The sequence below is a fragment of the Halichondria panicea genome, chromosome 17, assembly GCF_963675165.1.
Source record: "Halichondria panicea chromosome 17, odHalPani1.1, whole genome shotgun sequence".
Lineage (NCBI taxonomy): Eukaryota > Metazoa > Porifera > Demospongiae > Suberitida > Halichondriidae > Halichondria > Halichondria panicea.
The window spans coordinates 2898524-2923331 of NC_087393.1; the positions used below are offsets into that span (position 1 = coordinate 2898524).

General features: G+C 40.2%; 2 protein-coding genes and 1 long non-coding RNA gene across 8 annotated transcripts; 1 reads left to right on the forward strand and 2 right to left on the reverse strand.

Annotated features, from left to right (window-relative positions):
• Positions 1 to 2: 2 nt before the first annotated feature.
• On the reverse strand, positions 3 to 7822 carry LOC135350957 (deacetylase Oant_2987-like). Its single transcript, XM_064549848.1, has 6 exons — positions 7357 to 7822; positions 5246 to 5359; positions 5000 to 5153; positions 4863 to 4945; positions 1972 to 2220; positions 3 to 503 (listed from the first exon to the last, which is right to left on the reverse strand). The coding sequence occupies exons 1-6, from the start codon at positions 7667 to 7669 to the stop codon at positions 121 to 123; spliced, it is 1296 nt and encodes a 431-aa protein (XP_064405918.1). The 5' UTR covers positions 7670 to 7822; the 3' UTR covers positions 3 to 120.
• Positions 7823 to 9006: 1184 nt separating this feature from the next.
• Positions 9007 to 20087, forward strand: LOC135350954 (uncharacterized). Of its 4 annotated transcripts, none has more exons than XM_064549842.1 (11): positions 9007 to 9139; positions 9242 to 9362; positions 12242 to 12390; positions 12463 to 13482; positions 13535 to 13621; positions 13735 to 13817; positions 14103 to 14195; positions 14374 to 14514; positions 19487 to 19595; positions 19711 to 19861; positions 19927 to 20087. In XM_064549842.1, the coding sequence occupies exons 2-11, from the start codon at positions 9306 to 9308 to the stop codon at positions 19936 to 19938; spliced, it is 1902 nt and encodes a 633-aa protein (XP_064405912.1). In that variant the 5' UTR covers positions 9007 to 9139; positions 9242 to 9305; the 3' UTR covers positions 19939 to 20087. The 4 variants fall into 4 exon arrangements, with proteins under 4 accessions (XP_064405912.1, XP_064405913.1, XP_064405914.1 ...); XM_064549843.1 differs by having other exon boundaries at positions 9071 to 9128; XM_064549844.1 differs by having other exon boundaries at positions 9135 to 9362; positions 19711 to 19865.
• Positions 20088 to 21669: 1582 nt separating this feature from the next.
• On the reverse strand, positions 21670 to 23743 carry LOC135350963 (uncharacterized). Of its 3 annotated transcripts, none has more exons than XR_010399343.1 (5): positions 22852 to 23743; positions 22707 to 22791; positions 22572 to 22641; positions 22442 to 22504; positions 21670 to 22384 (listed from the first exon to the last, which is right to left on the reverse strand). It is a non-coding gene; the product is annotated as an uncharacterized LOC135350963 (long non-coding RNA). The 3 variants fall into 3 exon arrangements; XR_010399342.1 differs by having other exon boundaries at positions 21671 to 22384; positions 22572 to 22791; positions 22852 to 23043; positions 23235 to 23743; XR_010399341.1 differs by having other exon boundaries at positions 21671 to 22384; positions 22572 to 22791.
• Positions 23744 to 24808: the final 1065 nt, after the last annotated feature.

Below are 24808 nucleotides of genomic sequence, written 5' to 3' on the forward strand. Positions count from 1 at the left end.
TCCACGAAAACATCGAAAATTATAAGCCCCTCGAACATTTCGCACTATACATAATCTGTATAATCGAGAGTATCTATACTAATGACATAAGTACATAGTAATGTCATTATCAAACTGTGACTATTCTTGATGTATATCATGGACAACAAGGTCCTTCCATTCTTTCGTTACATCAAGCATATATTGAGGATCCTTGTTTGGACAGACTTTGTCATTGATTTCCACTCGCTCCCCACTCTTCCAGACAGCTACTGGAGCAAATCGCTGTTTTACCTTTCTCATCTGACCTTGAGTGTCTTCCAGAAGCTCGTCCCAGTCTTCCAGTCTCAACACTGTCACATCAGCACATACACCAGGAGCCAGAGAGCCTATTTTGTTTCCACAGCCAATGATGGTAGCAGGTTTGCTAGTAACAGCCTCAATGACAGCAGATAGCGGCATACCAACGTGAAGTAACTTCGTCATTACAGTAGGTAAATCATACGCAGGCCCATTCACATTTCCTATACGGAAAGACAATTAATAGTTAGCTAAGGTCTCGAGCAATGTACATAAAACAGTTGCAAGTAAAAATTGATAGGGGATCAAGAGCCACTATCTGACATTCACTGGTCTAGTATATATGCTAGTACAAGTCATGACAAGTGTATATATGCGTATATATATATATGTGTAAGTATGCCTCGGTGCACATGCGCAAGCGAGGTATACGATAGCAGAGGAGGTACGACATCCGCGTGTCAAAGGAAACGTTTTAGACACACATTCCTTAGGTCAAAGTTCGGAATGTGTGTGTCAAAGACACGTACACGCAGATGTCGTACCTCCTCTGATACAGTAGTGCATGTGTTTGTGTGTCTGTGTAGACTGCTACAGCTGCTCAAGGATGAATCAAGTGCAAGTAAGAATTTTTATAGGCTTCTGTTTACTTGGATTTTAATTGCAAAATAATGCTTCGTCTCGAGTTATGCCTAGTTTTGCTTACTTGGAATGCCATTGCAGCCTTTTCAGAAGAGCACGTAGCCAAACTTGCTTACCGAGTGTTGCTACTCTACTTAGTAGTTAGCTCTGCACTAGAATGCTAGCTGCAAGAGTGAAAAGAGAGCTGCAAGGCTGCTATAATGCAGCCATTAATTTTAGACTTGAACTTTTGGCATCGATCGTTTTTAATTAACAACAATCATAATCGATCATTACCCACTCTGAGTTTTTGCATGGAAATTGTTTGATGTGTATAAAAGCTATTAGTAGCTTCATGTTATGTAGCTTTGGCATCTCTACTGAGGCATCAGCACCTGCGGTGCTTTCATTGTTATAGTCTCTTAGTACGCGGGGGAAATAATATCGATCCTCCGATCACAATTGTGGGCTATACATAATTGTATGGCCTACGGTTCAAATGATCCACGCCTTTTAACTGAATGTCTTTTACTGCCTCAGTAGACTGTACCTAAGCAACCGTATAGGGGGTTATTTTCGTATGATTGAAATTTTCGTATTGAAGAGCATCATACGAAAGAAATTATTCTACCGCAATAGATTCAACGTCACATCCTGAGCTGTACGAATATTTGAAATATTTAAATGGGTACGAAAATGTGCATGCACCAATGAAAATTACTCGCTTATACGGTATATCCAGTGAAAGGGGACTACTGCATTAATTTGAGCTTGACTTCTAGCTTGACTATAATTATAATGAGCAAATTAATTGTTGACCGAAACCTCTAGTGCCAGCGTAAAATTAATTATACTTTCATTTTAATATAACGCCAAACTTGGTCCCTTTAGCGACACCGATTTTGTTTTGAAAAACCAGCCAAAAGTATAATACATAAGTATAGTTTGCATGAGCCAAAAATGTTTATTTATTGATGTGTGTAATTTGGCTAGGATTACTAGGATGTGCTCCGGTATGACCAGAGCACATCCTGCATGGTCATACAAATTGTTAATTGCATTTGTACGCACCAGTATGAAGGTCAGTGCTTATAGCATCTGGCCAAACATTTTCTTTAGCTGATATTTCAGCAACAGTCCAACTGAATCCACCTTGTCCATGACCAAGGTCTGAGTGCACTCCTCTTTGCTTTCCATCAAGTATACTTGGGTCAAGACATCCAGTAGTGGGGTCCACAATGTTTGTATTGAATCCATGGTACATGTGTGTACGTATGTCTCCACTAAACAGACTCCCTGGCACACCTAAATCTGATTCCTCTGAAATAAACAAATTCATACATATAATTATATAAGCCAGTGAAATCAGTTGTGAATTGTAGAAACAAAAAAGTGATGTGGATAAATACAACAATAATTATTTGTTTCAATGAGCTAGCTCACCAATAATTATTTTGGCTGGAAACAACTTTTTTTATGTGATGTCAGGCAGTATATGGCAAGCCAAGTGTAAAAAAATTATCGAGCAGCACACGTACCTCTTAACTCTTAACGTACACATGAACTCGGACGCACTAATGAAACGTTCACACGAATTCCGCGACGTACACGCGAACACGAATATACTAATGAAAGGAACTCACGTGACTATAGACTAACATTGAAGTAAAAAAAATGGATGCTGAAAGTTAGCTAACTTTTTTAAGAGAGATTTGAACTTGCCATAGTTACAGCCATATTTGTTTGAATGAAGTTGAAGATCGATCTTTCTTTAATATTGTTGGATGTTTAAGAAAACTGTTTTACAAGTACGTGGGAGAGCATCAAGACATCCAACAATCGCACTCTACTACTCTACTTTCTTGTCCCTGTACAGTCGCCAGTGGCCAGACAACCGTTTGAAGTCACTAAGGATTAACTGGCTACCTCTGTCACTATTTTTTCTTTTAAGTTTGCAGTGTGAAGTTCTGCTCTGCTCGGTGTTAGCAGTATGACGGTGTACATAGGTACCAGTGGCGGATCCAGAAGGGGTTCTTTGGGTTCAATTGAACCCCTTTTTGAGAAATAAATGAGTGGGAGGCTCAAGCAACTAATTAGTAAGTTGTTCCTTTCTTACTAGCTTTCACATGCACTTCTCACTTACCTTTAGTCCCTGCGAAGCTTTGTCTGTGCAGTTTCAGTGACTATGAAGGCTAAAAAACTCTCCAGCGTAGTGCATGCAAATTGCTTATGAAAAGTGATGACCTTTTTTTAGAACAAAATTCGGTGTGTTAATGCGCATGCTCACTGCTTCGAAGAAGTGACGACCTTTTTTTTAGGCAGTCCTTGACCCGCTCAGAGCCCTGGAACCCCTTTTCAAGAATCCTAGATCCTCCACTGGCCGTACGAAACGATAATGTGGTTATGAGTGATTTGTAACTTAAGGTGAAGTAGAAAGTGTGATGTCATGTTGCTCCTTTGCTCGAGATAATAGGGCAGAACTTATTTCTCGAGCAAAGGAGCATGTGACGTTATGTGACATCACACTTTCTACTTCACCTTAGCAAGTAAGAGTGTATAGTCTATTGCTATGTCGATCTCCACTGCATGTCAAAGTGTTGCTAGGTGTGGAACTGATGTATTGCTGTTTTCTTGTGCGGCCTGGGATCAAGGCTACTAAAGTAGATGATGTTGAACTTTTGTCCGCAATCAAACATATAAGACAGGATTTAGCATAATTATAATAATCTATAATTATGTGCCACTATTAACAGTCGCGTAGGCAGATGAGCCTCGATTATTCGAACCCCAATCATCCGAAATCTGGATGAAAGCCTATATAATTATTATAACGAGTGCTGCAAGCTGCGCTATCCAACTCTGTGGATTTACAAAATAATGCAAAAATTAATAATGCTAGTGCAAGTAAGAACTTCTATAGGCTCCTACATGTAGTCATGTTTTATTGGATTCAATGTGTGGATATGCAAATAACGCTTCATTCTTGCTCGATTGCTTACCTGTATTGCAGAGTGCGATACAATTATATAGCAACATTTGTTATGGAGTGTTGCTAGTCTATTCTCTTGGTAGTTAGTTTTACATTAAAACGCTAGCTATTGGTTAGTCTCGCAAGCCATGCATGCTTTCAATTTAACCTTGTACCACTCGTAGTGACTTCAAGTTAAAATGTGCGTACCGTATTTACTTGATTAAACGCCCATGAAGCTCTGTCTTTGTAAATAAACGCCCATCTTAAATAATCGCCCATGTATGGGGCTTGGCACTGTGGGTGGAGCTGAATTAGCACGTGGAACCAGTTGCAAGCATGGCAGCATAGAATAATAGATACTATTTATGATGGCACAGAGAGGGAGAAACACACCACTCCTACGACTTAAGATTTAAGCTGAGAGCTGTGGCAGCAGCCAAAAAGAGCACATGCTGTGCAAGAGAGTTTAGAGTAGACATAACAATAAATGCCCGTTTCGAATAAGCGCCCAATGGCCATCTCCCCAAGAGTGCATAAGAAGAGAAGAGTGTCGAACTACCATACTTCTACACATTGTGCACAAAGTAACATGACTCGCACGTGATGAAGTACTTACTACTAACCGTGACGTTTTAGGGGTGTGGTAATTGAACAATGACATTTGATTCTAGCTAGTCGTTTGCGTTCAGTGCTCACGGAGCTACTCACTGCACACTGATAGGAGACGATCTCTTCACAAAAATCAATTAAATAGAGACAATAGTCGGGTTGATCCTCTTTACCTGTACTCAATACTCATTATTAACAAATTCTGTGCGTTTTGTAATTATGCGCAAACATCATCAATTGTATGCGAGTTGCTCACGTACAATTGACAGGATGTCACGTGACTCAATCTGTGCACAGTGTTTGTGTAGAGGTGTCGGTAGTTCGACACTCTTCTCTTCCTATGCACTCTTGGTAAAATTAATTTAGAAATTGTATTCATTACCTGTTGGTGTTAGAGGGATGGTAGAAAAGCTGTGATGCACCATCAAAGGGAGACCTACCCTCCGGCGGATTTTCAAAGCACGTCTATAATAGAGAATATCTTGCTACATGTTTAACAGTCTATTCATCAGTCATCACCTGAGTGCTTCTAATTCATTCTCTCCAGCTTTAGCAATTTGTGCTGAAAGCCTCAGCTTCGTACCAACAATCAGTGTAGGATTGGCTGCCACACACTCCACACACCCGTCAATGTCAACATCATCGATACACTCGAGTTCTCCAACACTTAAGTCTACAATCAGTGAATAAGTATAGAAGTACAACTGCTAGTATAGTATACTAGCTCCATGCATGGCAGCTCCATGCACTGTCTTACTGTCTTACCATCAGTAGCACATCCGGCTCTTGTTAAACCAGGTCTGGATACGTGAAGTAGAGCCAGAATACGTGTCTTCTTAGTGGCAGTGTAACTCTTAAATTCTTTGAAGTCGTTGATACCTGTAAAACTAGTGTTCAAGCTGGCGCTGTGCTAATGCCTCTCGCCATGTTTTTGCTTTCGCTCTAAAGTATTAGAGTGTTATTAGTTTCTATAATGAATTTTATATTAAAGTTAGCTTATCTATATAAAGTCACTGAGAAGAAATGACTTATTTACATGCATCTATTGTTGTTATTTATTGTATTATGTAGCTTACCAGGACCTCAAGAAAGAAGAAAATTGATTCTTCCAGGATCTGTAGTTCAGTGTATATAATATCTAAGAAGAAAAGACCTGTGTACATGCATATTGTTATCTATATTGTTATATGGTAGTGTTTTGTGGTTTACCAGGCCCTCAAGACAAAAAAATGATTCTGCCAGGAGGATCTGGATCTGGATCTTGGATATTATTTTCTCACACATGGGGAATGAGCGCGCATGCGCATTACATCCATAGGAATAATTAAAGGGTGTGTCCAAAGAGATCAATTTCACAAATGGCTATACTGCTAGCTAGCTGTTTTAACAGATATTTTCTGAGTATTGTAGCTAACAAAAAGCTAGCGCTTTAGTGCAAGGCTAACTCATTTGTTGAATAGAAAGTTTGTGCGGACAGATGATGCTATGAAAGATTCTGAAGAGACTGCAACAGCCTTCAATGTGAGTCAAACTAGCCATAACTCGAGAAAGAAGCTTTAGTTTGCTAATCCACGAATCAAAATCCAAGAGAACGTGGCTAGAAGCCTATAGAAGCTGATAGTTTTCGTCGCATTGTAACCGTTGAGCAGTTATAGCTGGAATACACACACACACACACAGACAGACAGACACACACACAGTCAGCTTTACCGTATCCCTCGTGCGGCTACGCCTCGAGGCATAATTACAGGCCCAGTGACATATACACCTTTAATTTACTGATAGAACAGGGATACATCCCTGTCGGTTCTCAAATTATAATGAAATCACCGCAAGTGCTGATACCTCAGTGGAGGCACCAAACATGAAGCTCTAGTCTTAAATACGTACCGTACTAGAATGTTTTGCATCAAAAAATTAATAATAATTATTATGCGAACTTTGCGAGGGTTGATCAATTCGCAACAATAAAATTGCAAAACCTAGTAGTATAGAAATACACACGATATTTTAAGTAATAGTTATTACATGGCTATGTAAAGGCCCGAGATCATTATCTACTACAAGGGCCAATAAACTGCTTGTGGCACGAATTGCCATGTATGAAAACTATTTTCTGCATATAGAAACCTGCATAGAATGCGTAGATACGGGAAAAAAATGGTAATTTTGTTGTTTTTGTTCTGTTTTTAGTGGCTGGAATTACTTGAAATAGTAACTGCATCGAAACCATGCATATGCTGTCTGGTAAATTTCCCACAGGAACCATGCATAACTGCAGTACGTGTGCACTATAGTTAGGGTGGGGGTGGGCACTTCACTGAAAGGTCACCTTTACCTAGTGCAAATGCCATACAATGTATACTGGAACTGCTATTCCTTTGATCTCAGAGGTCAAAAGGCAACAATTATCTATATTCAAAACAAAATATTGTGTGGATTATTGAAACTATTCCCTGACAAGAGGAATGAACTCTTGTCTCTGTGTATGACATTTTTTTATCCTGCACCAATGCGAGGTACAATCAGCAATAAATATTCACGTACCCTCTAGTAAATTAGGGCATAGACCAACAGTTTACCCAGCCAATGTGAACTGAGTCTCATGAATCAGCCGCCCTAGACCATCTGAGCACTCTTGATATATACAGTTGTTTCACATGTGGAATTCCAATCAGATTGATTATTCTAGTCTGATGATATTTTAGTAAAAGAACTGCACATTGCTCAACACTTTTGGATATAAATCATAAATGACTGACCTCAAGACAAGAGTGCTCAGACCACCTCCCCTCAAGGAAGGACAGTCTGATTCATGAGACTGAATGCGTCATGAGACTAAAAATTAATGTGATAAGGAAATAGTTTAATAGTACCTGCACTACCAGCGTCAATCACAGTTGTAACACCCCTGGGTAGACAGTGAACATCAGGATCTACTCCAAGGCTGGTCCTTGTGGGAAAACAATGCACATGCAGATCAATCAGCCCAGGGCATACTAAACACCCATTTGCATCAAACTCGGACCATGTCGAAGTGAGGTGGAGTAGTTGATCCTGATCAAGTTTGTCTCCCAGCAAGGCTATTTTCCCTTGGTGTAAGAAAACATCCTTTTGCATGTTGAAAATGCTTGTCATGGGATCATACACTGTCCCGTTTTTTATAAGAGTGGATATGGTGGAAGCCATCTATGATCTTGATCCAAGCTGTGATATACTTAGCTCTCTGAGTGACTGACTCTGATCCTAGGCGTCCTAGCCTCCTTCGCTGCAATTTGTTATAGTTATTGACTGGTTGACTAGCTTATAACCAACCAATGCCGAGGGCGGAGCCCGAGGCTGAGGTGGGTTATAATTATTATAACATAGATTGACTCTTCAATCTATGATTATAATTACTAGGCAACCATGTACCAGTCAACAACTGATTTGGCAAAAACAGCAAAACAGACATTTGAACACTAATGGAGACAGTCAAGCTTGCTCTTCACAGCCACTTGTGCCTCAGAATATGCAGTTAGAACAGTTACAGCTGTCAAGTATGAGAGCTAGCTACTCCAAGCATGCAGCTACTGTAGGTTCTACTGGAAGCCATAAACTTTGACCAGACCCGCCCACTAATAATTGCACAAGTCTACCAACACTGTGCATAGCACATGCACTGTACTCCTCTTTAGTTGGGCGTGGCCCCACCCTGGACACAAACTGCAATGTTTCAAAACTAAGTCTAAGGCCAGTGTTCGTCAATGTCTTGTTTTTCTGGTTTGGAAATCACCTTACCACTAGTGAGGGAGGGAGATTATCATTATTCATCATTATTCATTATTGTGACATCACTTCCTGTAAAACCCCATTTCCTGTTAATTAAATAACCACACTGGATATACACAAATATGAAAAAGGAAAATCTTACCTAATCTATGCTGCAATCTATCATGTGACACACCCACAAGTAGGTGTGGCTAATGAAAATAATGGAGTGATGTCATAATAATGAGTTTTTTGATGAGGCAGTGAAATTTGAGGAGGGAGGTAACCAGAAACAAGACATTGATTAACATTGGCCTAAGGCTTAAAATTTGGCAGATTTTGCAAAGATGTCATTCATTGGAATGTGCGGGCATAAATCATGATGATTTGTGATGAATTGATTTGACAGTAGTCCGTCAGTCTGTCTGTGTGTGACTGTCCGTACCGTGTGTCTGTCACTGCTCAGTTTGCTTACCTGGTGATTTAGGCATCACAATTTGTATGTAGGGAAACTTGTAGCATTATAAGCCTCGTGAACATGTAATAAGTAGCTTAGACTGCTAGCTAGCTCAGGTCAATATGACAATAGCACAAAACATAGTCTAACTAAAACTTTTTGCGTGCTGTTTTACTGTGTACAAATTGTCAAGATGATTCCAAAAATATGAGCCATATTCCATACTTCCCTGGGAGAAGTAAAATATGGCTCATATTCACTGGAAATCACCTAGAGTGAATTAATAAAATAATGTGTACATGTACATGTAATTGCTTGTAGCCTCATAAATCAGCCGCCCTTAAGGGCGGCTAATGCTTGAGACCAGGCAGCAGAGACACAGTGTGAGCTACACGTGATATAATTACTCTGCTCTAGCTGGCCCAGCTCTGTGAGTACAAGGTACAAGACAGGTTAAGTATAAATTGATTTTGTGATGTTGATTTTGTGATGTTAGCTTTAAGTTTGATATTAGAGGCCTAGAAGTTACCTTGAATTTCAGCACATCCCTTCAGTGAGACGTACGTCAGAGGACAGATGGGAAGTGCAGACTGAGCAGACTGACAGTCTTTAAAATACATGGAGGAAGAAATCGCACTTTTAAGAAGAGAAGCCCTCTGCTCGATCTCCTCAAAGGTAATGTTGTACTGAAATGATGTAGTTTCGCGATCGCGACTAGCTGATGTTAGTTGAGTCATGTTTACTGTGTTCTAATTACAGCGCCACTCATCTGATAGAAGGGCCAAGTTCACAAATAATTTTTAATTGAACGCCAAGTAAAATTTTGTTGCTGGCGCTTTAATCGAGGCTCTACATACAACTCATAGCCTCATGGAAACAGCTACTAGTACTCTACGTTCTATCATAGATTGAAGAGTTAGAGGGATAGGAAACGGAGTGGTGCACGTGATGATTTTACATTGAATCTGCAGTGGAGCCTCGAAAATTATCCGCGCTACGCCCTGGGCATGAACGAGGCTATTAAGCACATTTTTGCCGGGTAACTCCCAAAGCTGTGTTTCCTCGAGACATCATCTCTTTCAGCAACTTATAACACGCCTAGTCCATGAGCCACGTGTAGTACTTGCTAATGACTGACTACACCCAGTAAAAAGAGACTTTCCAATAAAGTTATATGTTCCCAAGGCTGTTTTAGAGCTATTGGAACATGTAACGTGTAAGCGTGCTGGTTATGACTACTACAATAGGTATAGACCTTGAAATATAAGTGAGTTGCACGGACTAAGCACAGTTACTTGTAGTTTATTATGCACTGAGTGTAGAAATAGATATTGTTGTGATGGCCTCGATTAAACCGCAGCGTAGCGCGGATGTTACTCGAGATACAAACCGTTTCCTATCTCTCTAACTCTTCAATCTATGGTTCTATTGCTAAGTGCCACTCTAATATATGCACCAAACTGGAATTAGGCCACAACAAGAGGTAGTTCTGTTTCTGGTCAGAATGTTTACAACACAAAAATAACATCTAAAAAACATACAGGTAGAGGTATTTTAGGCTTTTGGCAACCAAAACATTGAACTGAGAATTGTCTCTATATCAAACACCTATATACTGTCATTGCACTAGCTTGAGCCATTGTACATGCTCTGTATCAAAACAAAAAAGCAAAATGAGACCACATGTTAGCGTAATAACATCTTTTATGGCAAAACACAACATAGTATATAAATTAATACAAGACAGCTTACTGAATATTGAAGTGTTGTAGGTGCTGTACATGTAATAAATTATTGCAACACCCACTGAACCTAAAGTGAGTGGGTGTGGTTTGCACATGCGCATTAGGTGTGTTGCTGAAAAAACATCCCAGTGAAATATTGAGCGGCGGATGGACCAGAAACAGAACTACCTCTTGTTGTGGCCTTATAGTTTTTTCTTGTTCTATTTGTGCGCCACTGGAAAATCATGATTAATTTTTAGTGGTGCTGTAATTAGAAGAAAGACGGTACACTACTGTAATGTATCATGATGACACGTAGGATACCTTTAGGTGACATATTTTCACAGGTAGATTTGTCTGCAATTTCACTGTTTAGCTCATTTTGCTGGCAGTGGCGTAGGCAGAGGGGGGCTGACGGGGCTAGAGCCCCCCCCCTTTTGTGCTTCATATACTCCAACTTAGCTTGAATCAACTGTGATCTGTCGATCTATTCTGCAGTATTGCATGCATAATTACTAGATGGATGTGCAATGTGGGCAGGGCCATCTGATGCGCATGCTTACTGAGCACTGAGGAAAAGTGACAACCTTTTTTTTTAGATAAAATTCAATGAAATGCAGCAACCAATTTGAGCCCTGCCCTTTCCAAAATCCACGCCACTGGCTGGTACAAAATTCTGCTAAATTCTGCTCAGTTGTGAAATTTATGTTATTCATAGCGTTTCTAATTGCTCGCAAGCGGAGATTCATTGCATTTTCCAATTATCTGCGTGTACAAATTCTTAGAAATAGCAGACATTTACCACCGAAAAAATATGTCACCTTAAGGTAATATTGCTGCCAAAAAACAATATTAGAGGAAATTGAGTCCCCGGTTTTAAATAATTTACAGCATCAAAATTCGTGAGTGATTGCATTTATAATGTCTGCATCACACGTTTGTGTCAAATATTTATGACAAGATATGAACTTAGAGGGAACTTCTAAACTACTTTGACCCCCCCCCCCCCCCCTTCTTAATGTTACAAGTATTCAATATATGGGCGTGGCCTGGAGACGGGCCACACCCATCTAAACAGTCACAGTTCTAAATGTCAAACAGTCTACAGTGCTTCTTTGATAAGCTCTTGCTTGCTTTTATTGCTGATATCTGGTACCGGTACCACTTGTCAATGAATTATTATGCCTCAAGGCTTAGCCACACGAGGGATACGGCTAACTGCGTGTGTGTCTGTTCCAGCTGTAACTACTCAATGGTTGCAATGCGACGAAAACTATAGGTTTCTAGCTCTTGGATTTTGATTTGTGGATTTGTAGCTTCTTTCTCAAGTTATGGCTAGTTTGACTCACAGTGAAGGCTGTTGCAGTCTCTTCAGAATCTTTCATAGCATCATCTGTTCGCACAAACTTTCTATTCAACTTAATGAGTTAGCTTTGCACTAAAGCGCTAGCTGTTTGTTAGCTACAAGAGCCAGGAAAGAGCTTGAAGATAGCTATACTGTACTAGTAGCCATTCTTTTGTGAACTTGACCCATGTGTATACGTAGGGTCTGAATGGTTCTACAACGAATCTCAGAAACTCAGAACGCTTTCCATCACCCTATTATTGAGGTTACCTTGCCCTGGCTATTTTGTATGTAATTGCATGCTATCAACGAAGGAGAGTTTATTTGGTGGGCAGTAAAGACTCGCCATTTGTGAAAGTACGCCCAGTCCCCCCCCTCTCATACCTGAAGTTCTTGCAGAAAAGGGTGGGCGTATTTTCGCGAGGATACAGTATAAGGCTAATACAGCAGTGTAAAATTTTTTAGCAGTGTTGTAATTTTTGCAGGGCTCAAAGTATGCGATGGATGAATTCTTTCAACGATCTGATAGAAAACCTGCTAAAAGTAGAAGAAAATTAATGCCGGATATGGATGTGTCGCGTGATGTTGTTGGTGGATTTGGTTTTCACCCTCCTAAGACTGGCATCCGAGATAAGTAAGCTCTTAGTAATTAATTTCTTTGAATTTTGTTGTAAAGCAATTATAATGTTATGTCTTCGAATTTCAGACCTCAACGAAGATGTAGGTCAGGCACATCAAGTCCATCTCGCTCAACTCCTTCACACTCATACACGTCGTATAGTTCTTCGTCACACAGTCGATCACGTAGCAGCAGCAGCAGCTCTTCGGATTGCTCTTCCAACAATCATTCTAGCTCTTTCAGTGGCTCCTCTCGCTCTACCTCTCCAAGAAATGATACTGTTGCTCTTTCACGCAAGGGTAAAAGGAAGACCCCTCATAGACGAATACCATTATTGTCTGATGACAGGGTACTGGAATACAATCATCGTAAGCAACCACGATATGCTGAGGATGTATCTCCACCTCCTGCTGTCCACCATCGTGTGATGCGTCAAGACACGCAAGGTCACAGGCGAGGTAGTAAGAATAATGTACCTATCATGGATACGTTGCGGAGTCGTGGACATGTGGCTCACAAATCTGCTCCTAGGATCTGTTCTAATGATAAATCTCATCGTGCCCGACCATCAATGGATGCCCCACGCTCATCTTCTAGACATCACCCTACACATTACCATGAGCCCAAGTTCACACACAATTCTCCCTCTTATCACTACCACTCTCCACCAGCACACAGTCGTCTTAAACGTGACAGGCCACCTAGGCGAGTAGTTCATTGTGATGAAGAGCGGTATCTCTACAACAAACGTGGTCAAGTTGCACCATCGCCTATACCACCAAAATATCGCAGCAAACCTCTAAACCACGAGAAAGACCATACATCATCTTTTCGGCAGTCAAAAATGCGAAGTCAAGGAACAGTCTTGAATGTGAAAAGTAGAAGGCATTCAGAAAAATTTAGAGATAATGCTGAACACAGTCGTCAGCCCAAGGATAGGTACATTGTTGTTGAGGATAGCACCTATCCAGATGAGGAAAAGGCGAGCGTTCGAACAGGTCCTGCTAACAAGCACAGAAAACAGAAAGAAGACAGTACTAAGGAAATCGGGAAGAAGCTACCAGATGCTGGTACAGTTATTGAAGATTCCAATCCCAAGCACATAGAGTAAGTGTTCTAGTTTTGTAAGATAGTTATTTACACATGTACATTCCTTTAGGGAAGACCCGGACGAAGAAAGCATTGAACCTACAATTGGACTTGACTCTGAAGCTGTGCAGGCACCTGGGCACAGTGTTTTGTGGAAGTAAGGCAGTTCTCCTGTATAGTTACTTGCTCTAGTTAACCACCATGGCATTACATTTCCAGGGTTTTGATACATTTTTTGTGCAACAGTCTTATTTTATTGTATTGTTATAGGGATGATGGGTTTGTGGAGGAGTTGGACTACAATGAGGAAATGGATAACCTAGACATCCATCCTCCAGAAGAAGTTGTTGATGGTATTGGTAATTAGTGTTACGTGATAATCACACAGCGATTTGAGGTCGTTGTTTCTATAGTCTGTCCAGAGTTGACTTATTATAGTTACATGTACGTATATGTAGCAAAGTTCCTAGACACCCAACCGATTATACGATGTATAGTTATTGCAAGGCTCTAGAATTAAATGTTGCTGCTCAAATGCAGTGCTGTCCTGAAGTCCATTAGTTTGTTCAATATGAAAGTGAGTGTAGTTCTAGGCGAACAAACATGTATAGCATTGCTGTGTGTTATTCTTGCTGTAGTGGGAGAAGAGAGTTTTGCCAACAACAAATCACACAAATCCTCTGAAGATGTCGTAGAAAATGAGCAGGGACATGAGTCTGATGTTTCTAGAGGTATAATAATTACATGTATTACACTGCCTGGGATATCATCAGTACCGGTATCTTGCCCCCACGCCCACTTCCTTTACTTGTTAATTGGTTTGAAGGAGGCTAGTGTACCTCTACAGCTCTTGTATTATTGTATCATTAACATAATTATTATGGAGGGTGTATTTTTCCTTCTTTGCAGTATCCAGTGCTGGTGACGATGCCCGACCCATTAGTTCTCCTCTTAGAGTGAGTCCAGAAAGGTCTTCGGGAAATGATAAATGGTCAAGTCGTGGAAAAATACCAGTCAAGCAGAGGTTGTACTTGAGCAAGCAGAAAATAGGTACTTGTACGTTGTGTGTACTTAGAATGTGTGTCATACAAAGTCAGTATACCTTTATATTTTACTGATATTTAATAAAATAACACAGATATTGTTATAACATTAAATGTTATAACAGTATCTAGGCGTATGGCCTAGACTAGTGACTAGTTCTGTTGTGATGGCTTCTACTTCTCTTCTGTCACGGTTTCTTCAGTGTTGAAAAGCCTTCTTTTGTGCTGTGGTAGAGTGGTTGGTGTTTTTTTGTCAGTACCGACCGGCTCTGGCAAGTCTACTTGCTTCCAGATGCTGCCTTTCTTGTTTGATGCCATTTCAGTAGGATCAGTGCTTCTCGTCTGAGCTTAGAGTTGTGATAGCGATTTCTCTCTCTTGACCACTAATAGTTCAATCAACGACGTGGGTGACCATAGTACAAAAAAGTTAATACAAGAGTTCGACTAACAAATTTACCACCCACCCACAAACAGTGGATACCAGGCCCTCTTTTCACTAAAGGGCCTGGGATCGAGGCACTGCTGATGCCTCAGTGGAGGCGCCAAAGCTTATGTCATGAAGCTACTATACTAATGTAGCTATATTGAATTAAATACACATGCACAAATTGAATACTTGTTTACATTTGCATGGTGCAAAAATTGGGAAATGATTGACGATGATTGTTGCTAAAAAGGATGCCAAAGTTTAAAGTCCATAACATTTTTTGGCAGCTTTGTAACTCTGCTCAGCTATCCTTCCAGTGCAGAGCTAACTACTAAGTAGAGTAGAATCATTATATTTATGGAACATTTTGCTACACACTAAATGGCATTCAAGTAAGCAAAACTTTGTATAACTCAACGAAGCATTATTATTATTTTTGCAAATTCATAAAATGAAATCCAATTAGATGCCTATAGAAGGGCGCAATTCCGTGTAAAGCGAACCATTAGGTCAGAATTTAAAAATCTTAGTACGTCAATAAAAATACATCATTTCGAAGCTGAATGCATGTAGTTTTTCAATATGTAAATAGTTTTTCGTTGTCTAGGCTACAGCGTGGTTTGTGATTAAAATTACAAGGGTGATTTGTTGATTGATGAAAATAGTCTATTCTGTAGCTTCCTTTCCAATTAAAATTAGTTTTATTGGATCATTTTTATGCATATTAAAGGAATCAGCGGAATATTTTTTTCCAGCTGGTACTTTTCGATTCCCGGTGTATGTTTAATGTTCTTGTATATACGTCCATCACAGAAATTAACAATTAAGGAGAGTTTGATTGATTTATAGAAATTGTGAAACTGTTGTTTTGTTTTATCTTTTACCTTTATAGTAGGTATTTATTCCAACATTAACTTTGAAGCCACTCCCATCGGTTTGGCGGAAACGTTATGACGGACGTATACCAACACTGTACGTACGTCCGGTCACAGTCAATACTTTCTGCTTTTAAATGCACTCTTAAAGATAAACAAGGGAATATTTCTTGCTAAATAACTTCTAAGACATTGTTTGGTTATGTACATTATTTTAATATAAGCTTGTGCTTTGGTGTGTCGCTTATATTTTTACCCAGCTGCGTATGCTAGCTAGCATCACAAACAATTCTCGTGCAAGTAAGCTGCAAGTATACAAGCTCAGTTTTTGTTGTAAAGCAAGTTTTAGCTGTGTCTAGTTGCAAAGAAATGCATACCAAAAGAAAAAGTGTGTACTTGCTATTGTGATATGGTTTTTTAGTGTTATGAAATTCAGATAAGTACATTCGTCACAAATCTGTATACGTCCGTCACGAGGAAAAGTAGCCAATTTAAAGAAAACGCTAGCCATATAATTTGTTTTTTTTCTAGAATAAGTTGAAAGCACCATATGCTTTCATTATCCTGAAACTAGTTTGAAGCAAATTAACTAGCACACTTCAGGCTTTAAAAGTAAACATAAATTTATACGATAATAATAATTATTATAAGGACATATAATAATTTATTATCAATCTACTGAAAGCAGCTGGTAGTCACAGACAGTTTGGTTTTGATGATAATTATTGTGTATTATAGTGATTATATTGTTTGTACCGTATTCACCCGAATTTCCGAGACATTCTATTCTAAGGGACGCTTTGGACTTACGTAATTTTTTCACTCTATATTAAGGAACAACAGGAAATGTAGACGTCCCGATCTAATTAGAACAAAAAAGAGCATGCCCCTAACGTCAGCTCGATAGAGACTCAAAACTCTTAGAAACTCTCTGGATTCTACTCTCTGGCACCGTAATATGTCACTGACGGTTGAAGACACCACTTTGTAGACATGGAACCCGCGTACACAGCTTCTAAACTGCACGAAAGACATTTTAGCTGCAGAGCTAGCCTCGGCCTGGAATCGAGGCCGTGTACGTACCTTAAATGGGGAAATATTTGTTCTAATTACTACGGGACACCCTAATACAAGGGACACTTCGACATTTTTCTTGCTCTGTTCCAAGGGACACTGCAAGCCGTCATTATTTTTTTGTGTTCCGGTAATTCGGGTGAATACGATACTTGCTATTGATGCAAGTTTTGTAATTGATTTGTGTAACGAAATCAGATGAGTACGTCCGTCACAAAATGTGTGTATACGTCCGTCACGAGGAAAAGTAGCCCATTTAAAGAAGACGCTAGCCATGATTTGTTTTTGTTTTCCAAATAATTTATGGGATGGTACAATTCTACACTCTTACCATTTCATTCCCCAAGTACATGGGGAGCAAAGAGTGTAGGGGTACACTATTTGGTTCCTATATGATATGGGGAACAAAGAGTGTAGGGCCTTACTCTTACCATTTCATTCCCCAAGAATGTACCTGGGGAATGAAATGGTAAGAGTGTACTTTTATCCTCACCCATAATTTATCAGCATAAACATGTTTTCATTATCCTAAGGCTAGTTACAAGCAAATTAACTAGCATACTTCACAGACTTTTGTGAGTGAACAGTTCTACATACATAATTTCAATTTCTCTGAATACGTCCGTCACAGTACTTAAAATTCACCTACAACGCACCAGAAAATTGAAAATGCAAAAAAATTTGTGCAGTTGAATTTACTGAGTGATTCTACTGACACCTATATTTTAAACTTTTCGCTTATACTGAAGTATGATGGTGTTTCAGTACGAAACAATCTCTGAATTGTACGTCCGTCACCACAGAATTGCCCAGAAGCGCTTACTTGCACTTCAGTCTCAGGTGAACTAAGGATACTAAGGATTGGGAAATTTATAAGAGACACTTTAACCTGCTGCTGCTGTTTACTGTGTACGGTTGAGCTTCAATTATTCGAACACCTGGTATCCGCACCTCATCCGGATGGCTGAAATATTCTGATACCAGAATGACTGTAAATGAGCCACGCCCATCAATAATTCAAATAGCCTCTGCATGCAAAATCAGCATGAGCTCTTATGAATGTACTAGTCTTGGACATAATGCATCAGTGGACAGAACAAGGTAGCAAGCTATACTATTAGGCTAAGCTGAAGCGTTAGCTGCTTTTTCTAATCAGCAACACAAAAGCTTTCAACCACGTTGACACTTAATGCGCACGCGCATGTGCGATTAGGCGTTTGGTATGGTCATTAAATTCGGTCGAGTCTTTCATCCGGATAATGAAGAATTTGGATGATTGAGATTCGGATAATTGAGGCTCCATATCAATCTGTGTACAGTGGAACCTCATAACGGACTCTAAATAGTGTACCCCTCTGTTATAGCGGACAGTACGCCTTGTACCAACTGCTTTTACTATCTAACTAGTGTACTTGCAACCCCGAATAGCGGACACCTCTAAACTCCGGACAACGGACAACAGCCTTGCACGAAAGGTACATTCAGTGCAAGGACGAAGGGTGTAGTTATTGATACAAGAATGGCATGCTACCTGCTGGCATACTACCTGCTGCTCCACAGCAGTCTGAGTTTACTTCTTTCCTTCAAGCCTATTTCAAGTAATTTGGACCATATGTCAGTTGTTGGGGATGTTTTCAATGTTGCTGCTTGAAAGAGAACTCAGTAGACAGGTCTGCAGTTGCTGTGTGGACTTGAAACAGGATGACATTGTTAGTCATGCTCCGAGTTTATTCTAAAGTACAGTAGAACCTCGATTATCCGGACACCTTGATTAATCAAATAGATAAAACCACGCCTTGATCCACCCACTTTATTGATAGATAGCAGTGCCATATGGTTGTCTGCGCTTGCGCAGAAGGTAAGCAGGCCTGTCTGACCTGTGAGCATTCAGTAGCCTTTTTTAAAAATGTCTCTTCGAGCTGCCCTACATATTATAGTGAAGCTATAGCAGACTGTACCTAAGCTATCTAGTAAAAATGTCTATTTGAGCCATGAAATGACTACAAGATTGTGGTAAACCGTTTGCTCATTAATTTCATGAGCTATATATCAAGTGAGTTAGTCCACACATTATTTCTTTGTGAGCGTTTATTGGCCTGGAAAGAAAAAAATCGCTTTGACCCGACCTCCAGAATGGTAAGAAGCATCATACACGTATAAGAGCTATGAATACAGAGCTAGATTTGTTTTTGGAAGTTTAAAATGACTACTAGTTTGTAGCCTCCTTCGCAGGCTCTCCTTTATTCTTTGTCACAATAATTAAAATACGGGACGAATTGGAGGAACAAAGAAGGAAGAGACAAAGAAAAGGAGAGCCTGCCTTGCTAAGTTGCGTGGCGGTAGACAAGTGATAGACAATTGAAAAAATGAACGTGGGCAGTCACTAGCCTGGCAGAGCAAAAAGCTACAGTATGTCTACGCATTGCAGACTCACACACAAAAGTGTAGCATCATAGATAGTACGCTAGAATCAAGTGTGGAGACATCGTAGACGGAGGGGGCTTACCTGTAAAGACTAGATCTAAATTTATGGTATGCGTATGTTGTAATTGTACAGGCTATGTCATAGCAGTGCATTTGTATTATACAATCTCCATACACAGAAGAGAAGAAGAGAAGCGCTCGATATCAGGATCGGGAAACACCTGACTTGAGACCATCATTAGCTAATAGACTTGGACCTCCTCATCGACGAGACAATTCTACACTAAGGTAAATAACTCACACCGTAATCCTTACACAGACTGTATAATTACTTTTTTTGCCTCACGTGATTTGGCTTGAATCGCAGTTGAGCTAAGGACAATAATTATATTGCACTATACAGGCGGTTTGATAGTCCAGCTAAAGGTAGTGCTATGGCCATTGCTGAAGCGTACCGCAAGAAGAAAGAAGAAAAAAATAAAAGTTTACATATCCGTGTTAATAAAGATGGCAATTTCATGAAGAGTACCAAGGCGGAAATGTCTAAATTAAATGCAAGTAAGCCTACCATTATACTTATGTTATTCACCTATAATGTACTGCTTCGTCATTGTTATAGGATAATGAATAATCCCACCCAGTTAACTAACTGTTTGGTCAAGATTATTTTTACCAATAAGATGTTCACCGTGTGCTGATGCTTAGGAGATAATGACATTAATATGCTTTTATATACCATCAGTGATTTTGTATAAATGATCATTAATGTAATTACCTTGGGCTATGCGTTGTCTGCACGAGGACGATGTTTTATCTTGTAAAAACACTATTTATAAGCCGTGTGTATGTATTTCTGCTGTAATACACTGCGACAAAAACTAACAGGTTATATATAGGCAGGGCCGCCATCCAGGATTTTGGGTCAGGGGGCAAAGCCTGTCAAACTAAGGGGCCCGGGAGCACATGCTCCCCCGGAAAAAAATGTTAATATTTAAGGGCCTTGGATTGAATCTGGTGCAATTTCAGCTCATAATTATGTCTTGGTGTGCATGCACCAGTGAGGTATTATGGTAGTGTGTTTGGCCTGAATTTTATATTTTTATGAACGTGGGCAATATGTAGCCCACAATCGTATAACGGTACAGGATTGGATCTTTATACCAGTCACTACGCATGCGGACCCAGTGAGGATTATAACGGTCGAACATCGGTCAAAAACTGATCAGTATAGCTTGATGACAGACCAGAGACTCCAATGTTCGGTCACAGAATTATCACGTGGCTTATTTCTAAAAAACGGAAAATATTATGTTCAATAAGATAAAAAACGGAAAATGTCATGTTTAATAAGATAAAAACGGAGAATATCATGTGAAATAGTCATTTTTTGCAGTGCATGCATTAGTCTCATGAATCAGCCGCACTTGGAAAGTCCGTCTGAGCACTTTAGTATAGAGGTCATTCCACAATGGAATGTTAATTGCCATTACGTCAGTGTCAAAACCAAAAGAATTTAACGCATGCAAAAGGTCAACCGCGAACGTTTGCTATGAATTTTTGTTTGGCTTGCTCCAAGAACGTTGCTAAAAGAACAAGAAAAGGTTGCACAGCACTATGGTGCAGTCAACTCAACTTAGGCTAACAGTAGCCACAGTTAGTAGCCACAGTTAGGCTGATTAGCGGCTAGCTATAAATGCGTCCTACTGTATAGAATGCATACGCTTCTTGTCATTCTTTATTTCCTTTAATTTTGTCAATCTTCGATCTGATTGGTCAGGTCGGAATTCTGACCTGGCCAAAAAAGTTATGACCAAAGTGCTCAGACGGACTTTCCAAGTGCGGCTGATTCATGAGACAATGCATGCATATGCTATGATAGCTAGCTATAGCTCCAGCAAGAAAAGTGAGAGACAAGCTACTGAGGCTACTTTTAGAGTGAGAAGGACTGCACATTTCAACTTCATGACTGACCACTTTATGCTATGGTCTGACATATGTCAGTCACTTGAAAAACGTCACTGGGACCGGATGCCAATATAAATGTATAAATTTTTCTTAAGGAAGTTCTTCCATACGACAATGGGATCCGTTGGATCAGCACCAACCACATAATATAACAAACCCGGGTCCATTGACAATACAATTGTTGCAAGGGCTTTGTTCTTTCTCCCCACAAACTTCGCCAAGGCACCTTTGTCTACAGGTGCCGCTTCTATAAGCTTTAGAGCTGGGCCCATAACCTGTTAGAATTCAGTTTATCAATCAGAATCGACAAGACTAAAATATGCGAGGGGTCCGCAACGGGCCAAAATTCTGTACGAGATTCTGGAATCTTAAAGATTCTAACGAGATTCCATTCAAGATTCCAAGATTCCTGAGATTCCATTCAAGATTTCTAGAAGATTTCAAGATTCCATTCAAGATTCCAAGATTCCAAGATTCCAGAAAGATTCCTACAAGACTTTTGGCTAGTCCTGGGCGTGGCCTTTCAGAAGGTTGTGGGCCACGCCCTGATCTAGTCGATTGCCGCCGCCCTCCTTCCGGGCAACGGTAGAAGGCGGCGGCGCCTGACTTGCCCTGATCCACAAAGCTAGAACATGTACTAGATCCATAGCCATAGGCAGGCTAGACTATAGACATCTAGTATGAGCACTTATTATGATCAATATAAAATAATTATAAAGACTATACTTGTTGACTATAAAGTCATTGATTCTAACTACTTTATCGACACTTGGTGCAATATCATAATCCTTTCTTTTTTACTTTGGCGGTGTTGATGCATCTACCAATCTTCACATCTGTCACAGCCTACCATTCCTTGGCCGTCATCTGCACATCGACAGTAGCAATAGACAGGGATTTTCAAAGTGCGTGCAGGTCCTGGTCTTTTTGTTTGGAAGACAGTAAAGAGATCCATTGTTTTTGTAGTGAAACACTTGTACAAGTGGTCCCTCATTTTCTGCTGGTCGGAACATGGATCTAGTCCATGTGCAATGCTGGTATATACAATATGCAGCTGCAAACAGTGCACAGTCATTTGGTTTGGGAGAGCTTTGTCCCTCGCTTTGTCCATCCTGTGATGCATAATTACAATTTTTCATGTACACTGGTATACTGCAGGTCAGACTCACCGGCACAATAAGCTCACTACCATTAAGATGAGAAGAGGAGCCTTGTCCCTCGCTTCGTCCATCCTGTGATGCATATACAAACTTTCATGAGAACAATTATTACGGGTACTGCATACCACCATAAACTCACTCTCATTAAGAGTGGACAGTTTGGACTTGGAGCCTTGTCCCTCGCTTCATCCGTCCTGTGATGCATAGATCTATATAATTATAATTATGCAACTTTCAACTATAAATTATTACGCTGGTACTGCATCAGACTCACTCAACCATAAGCTCACTCTCGGCATTAAGAGTGGGCAGTTTGGAGCTGATTTTGGGAGAACTTTGTCATCACTTTGCTGTTCAGCCTGCATATATACAAATTTTCATGACTTAATAATAATAATTATTATGCTGGTTAAACTCACCTTAATCTCTTTAGGAATCGTCTATAATCTGCACACAGAGCTGCGGATTCTCATGGAGAGAGAGATGTAAATAGCAGCTGAGCATGCAACCGTAGCCTCGATAATCGGCCTGGTCTCGAGAAGTCCACAATAGAATGACTGAGAGTGTACTTTTCAAACATGCTCTAGCAAAGAAGAGACTTTGTCTAGCTTCTGTAAGATGAAAAGTATACTATTGCACGTAGTACATGCTCCTCAAAAATCAGACCTTAACTAGCATAAAATCGAAAGTTGTATTCCTAGCCATAAAAAAACGACAAAATGCAGTATTTCGAGCATAGTCATGCAGGTACATGCACAACAAATTTCAGATCTTAACTCAAAGAAATAAGCTACAGTAGAACCTCGATTATCCGGACACCTTGGTTCCAGAAGCAGGCCGGATAAGTGAATATGTTAGCCTAAGTTGAGTTGACTGCACTATAGTGCTGTGCAACCTTTTCTTATAGCGGCTGTTCGCCTAAAACTTTACTGGAATGTCCCTTTTTACTGGGTGTGGTCTCACAGACTGGGCGTGTTATGTCTCGAGAAAACACAACTTTCTTATTTTGAGCGAGTTACCCGGCAAAATAGCCTAGTTTAAAGGGCGTAACGCGGATAGTTTTCGAGGTTTTACTGCAGATTCAATGTAAAATGATCACGTGAACTGCTTCCGTTACCAATCCCTCTTCCTCTTCATGATATAGCATACTAACGTTACATAGTGGCAGCGGTGGGATACAAGGAGGTCCAAGAAACAGTGTAGACTACAGCTATAAGCCGTAGACACCGAATACTAAGAAAGACAATGGCTGCTGGTGGTTACATGCTACCACCACCCACAGCGTTGGAAATACACGATGCACAAGCCAGAGAGCGGTGGAGAAGATTCAAGGCAGCCTGGAGCAACTACTCTATAGCCACGACATTGAACACCAAATATGAGTCAGTCCAGGTGGCTACACTGTTGACAGTGATTGGCGAGGAAGCACGAGAGATCTACTCGATGTTCACCTGGGACACTGATGGTGATTCAACGCTCATAAACTGAGTGTTAGAAAAATTCCAGGCGTACTGCGAACCATACCAATCGAGCGATATAAGTTTAACCGCAGAACACAAGAAGCCACAGAAGCATACGATCACTACCGGACAGTATTGAGGAGGTTTGTCAGCTGAGTGTACAATAACACCAAACGAAATACTGAGAGATCGTTTGGTCTTTGGCATACGAGATGCCAAGGTGCGTGAGAGACTACTACGAGAGTTGAATCTCACTTTACAAAAAACTGATGAAATTTGCCGAGCAGCCAAAAGTACATCACAACAACTGAAGCTAGTAGAACCTCAAGAGATAGCAATACACTCAGTCAGAAAAACAACGGAGGTGGATGTGTGGACGAAAACACTCATTCCGTACAAAAGACCTATATAGCATTTGGTAAGACCTGTAACAAATGCCACAAGCCAAATGAAGTGTCGCTCTATCAGACAAGTGGAAGAACAATACAGTGAAGACAAAGTTTACCACACAAGTGCTCTAGCACATGATCCCGACGAGAGTGTAAACTTCATGGCGGTTTCAAGCTGACATAGGAGCCTAGTGCAATGTAATATATACCAGTGGACGTGTACAAGTAAGTCGCAAAAGACCCATACCTAAAGAACATCACAAAAACCACAGGCAAGATAGTATAGCCTATGGCGGTTCGACTCTCCCAGTGGTTGGAAAGATAATCCTTAGTGTTCGAAGGGGAGAAGCGAAGCACCGTATAGACTGTAAGCTAGTAGACGGAATTCAGATGCAACAGAAAGCGTGCATAGGTATGAACGTGGTTACGTACCTAGACAATGATTCATTGAACAAACCAAATACGGGTGGAGCCTCTGTATATGCAGTAAACACCGGAAAACAACCTGTTACACAAACGGAACTGAT

What these genes read in the sequence shown, in the direction of transcription:
- LOC135350957 (XM_064549848.1), bottom strand. Translation starts at nt 7,669, where the DNA reads ATGGCTTCCACCATATCCACTCTTATAAAAAACGGGACAGTGTATGAT. An exon ending in GATTGACGCTGGTAGTGCAG is followed by an intron (nt 5,360 to 7,356) that starts GTACTATTAAAC and finishes CTAGTTTTACAG; the next exon opens with GTATCAACGACTTCAAAGAA. An exon ending in AATGAATTAGAAGCACTCAG is followed by an intron (nt 4,946 to 4,999) that starts GTGATGACTGAT and finishes TCTCTATTATAG; the next exon opens with ACGTGCTTTGAAAATCCGCC.
- LOC135350954 (XM_064549842.1), top strand. Translation starts at nt 9,306, where the DNA reads ATGGAGGAAGAAATCGCACTTTTAAGAAGAGAAGCCCTCTGCTCGATC. An exon ending in AAGACTGGCATCCGAGATAA is followed by an intron (nt 12,391 to 12,462) that starts GTAAGCTCTTAG and finishes TTCGAATTTCAG; the next exon opens with ACCTCAACGAAGATGTAGGT. An exon ending in TCCAGAAGAAGTTGTTGATG is followed by an intron (nt 13,818 to 14,102) that starts GTATTGGTAATT and finishes TTCTTGCTGTAG; the next exon opens with TGGGAGAAGAGAGTTTTGCC.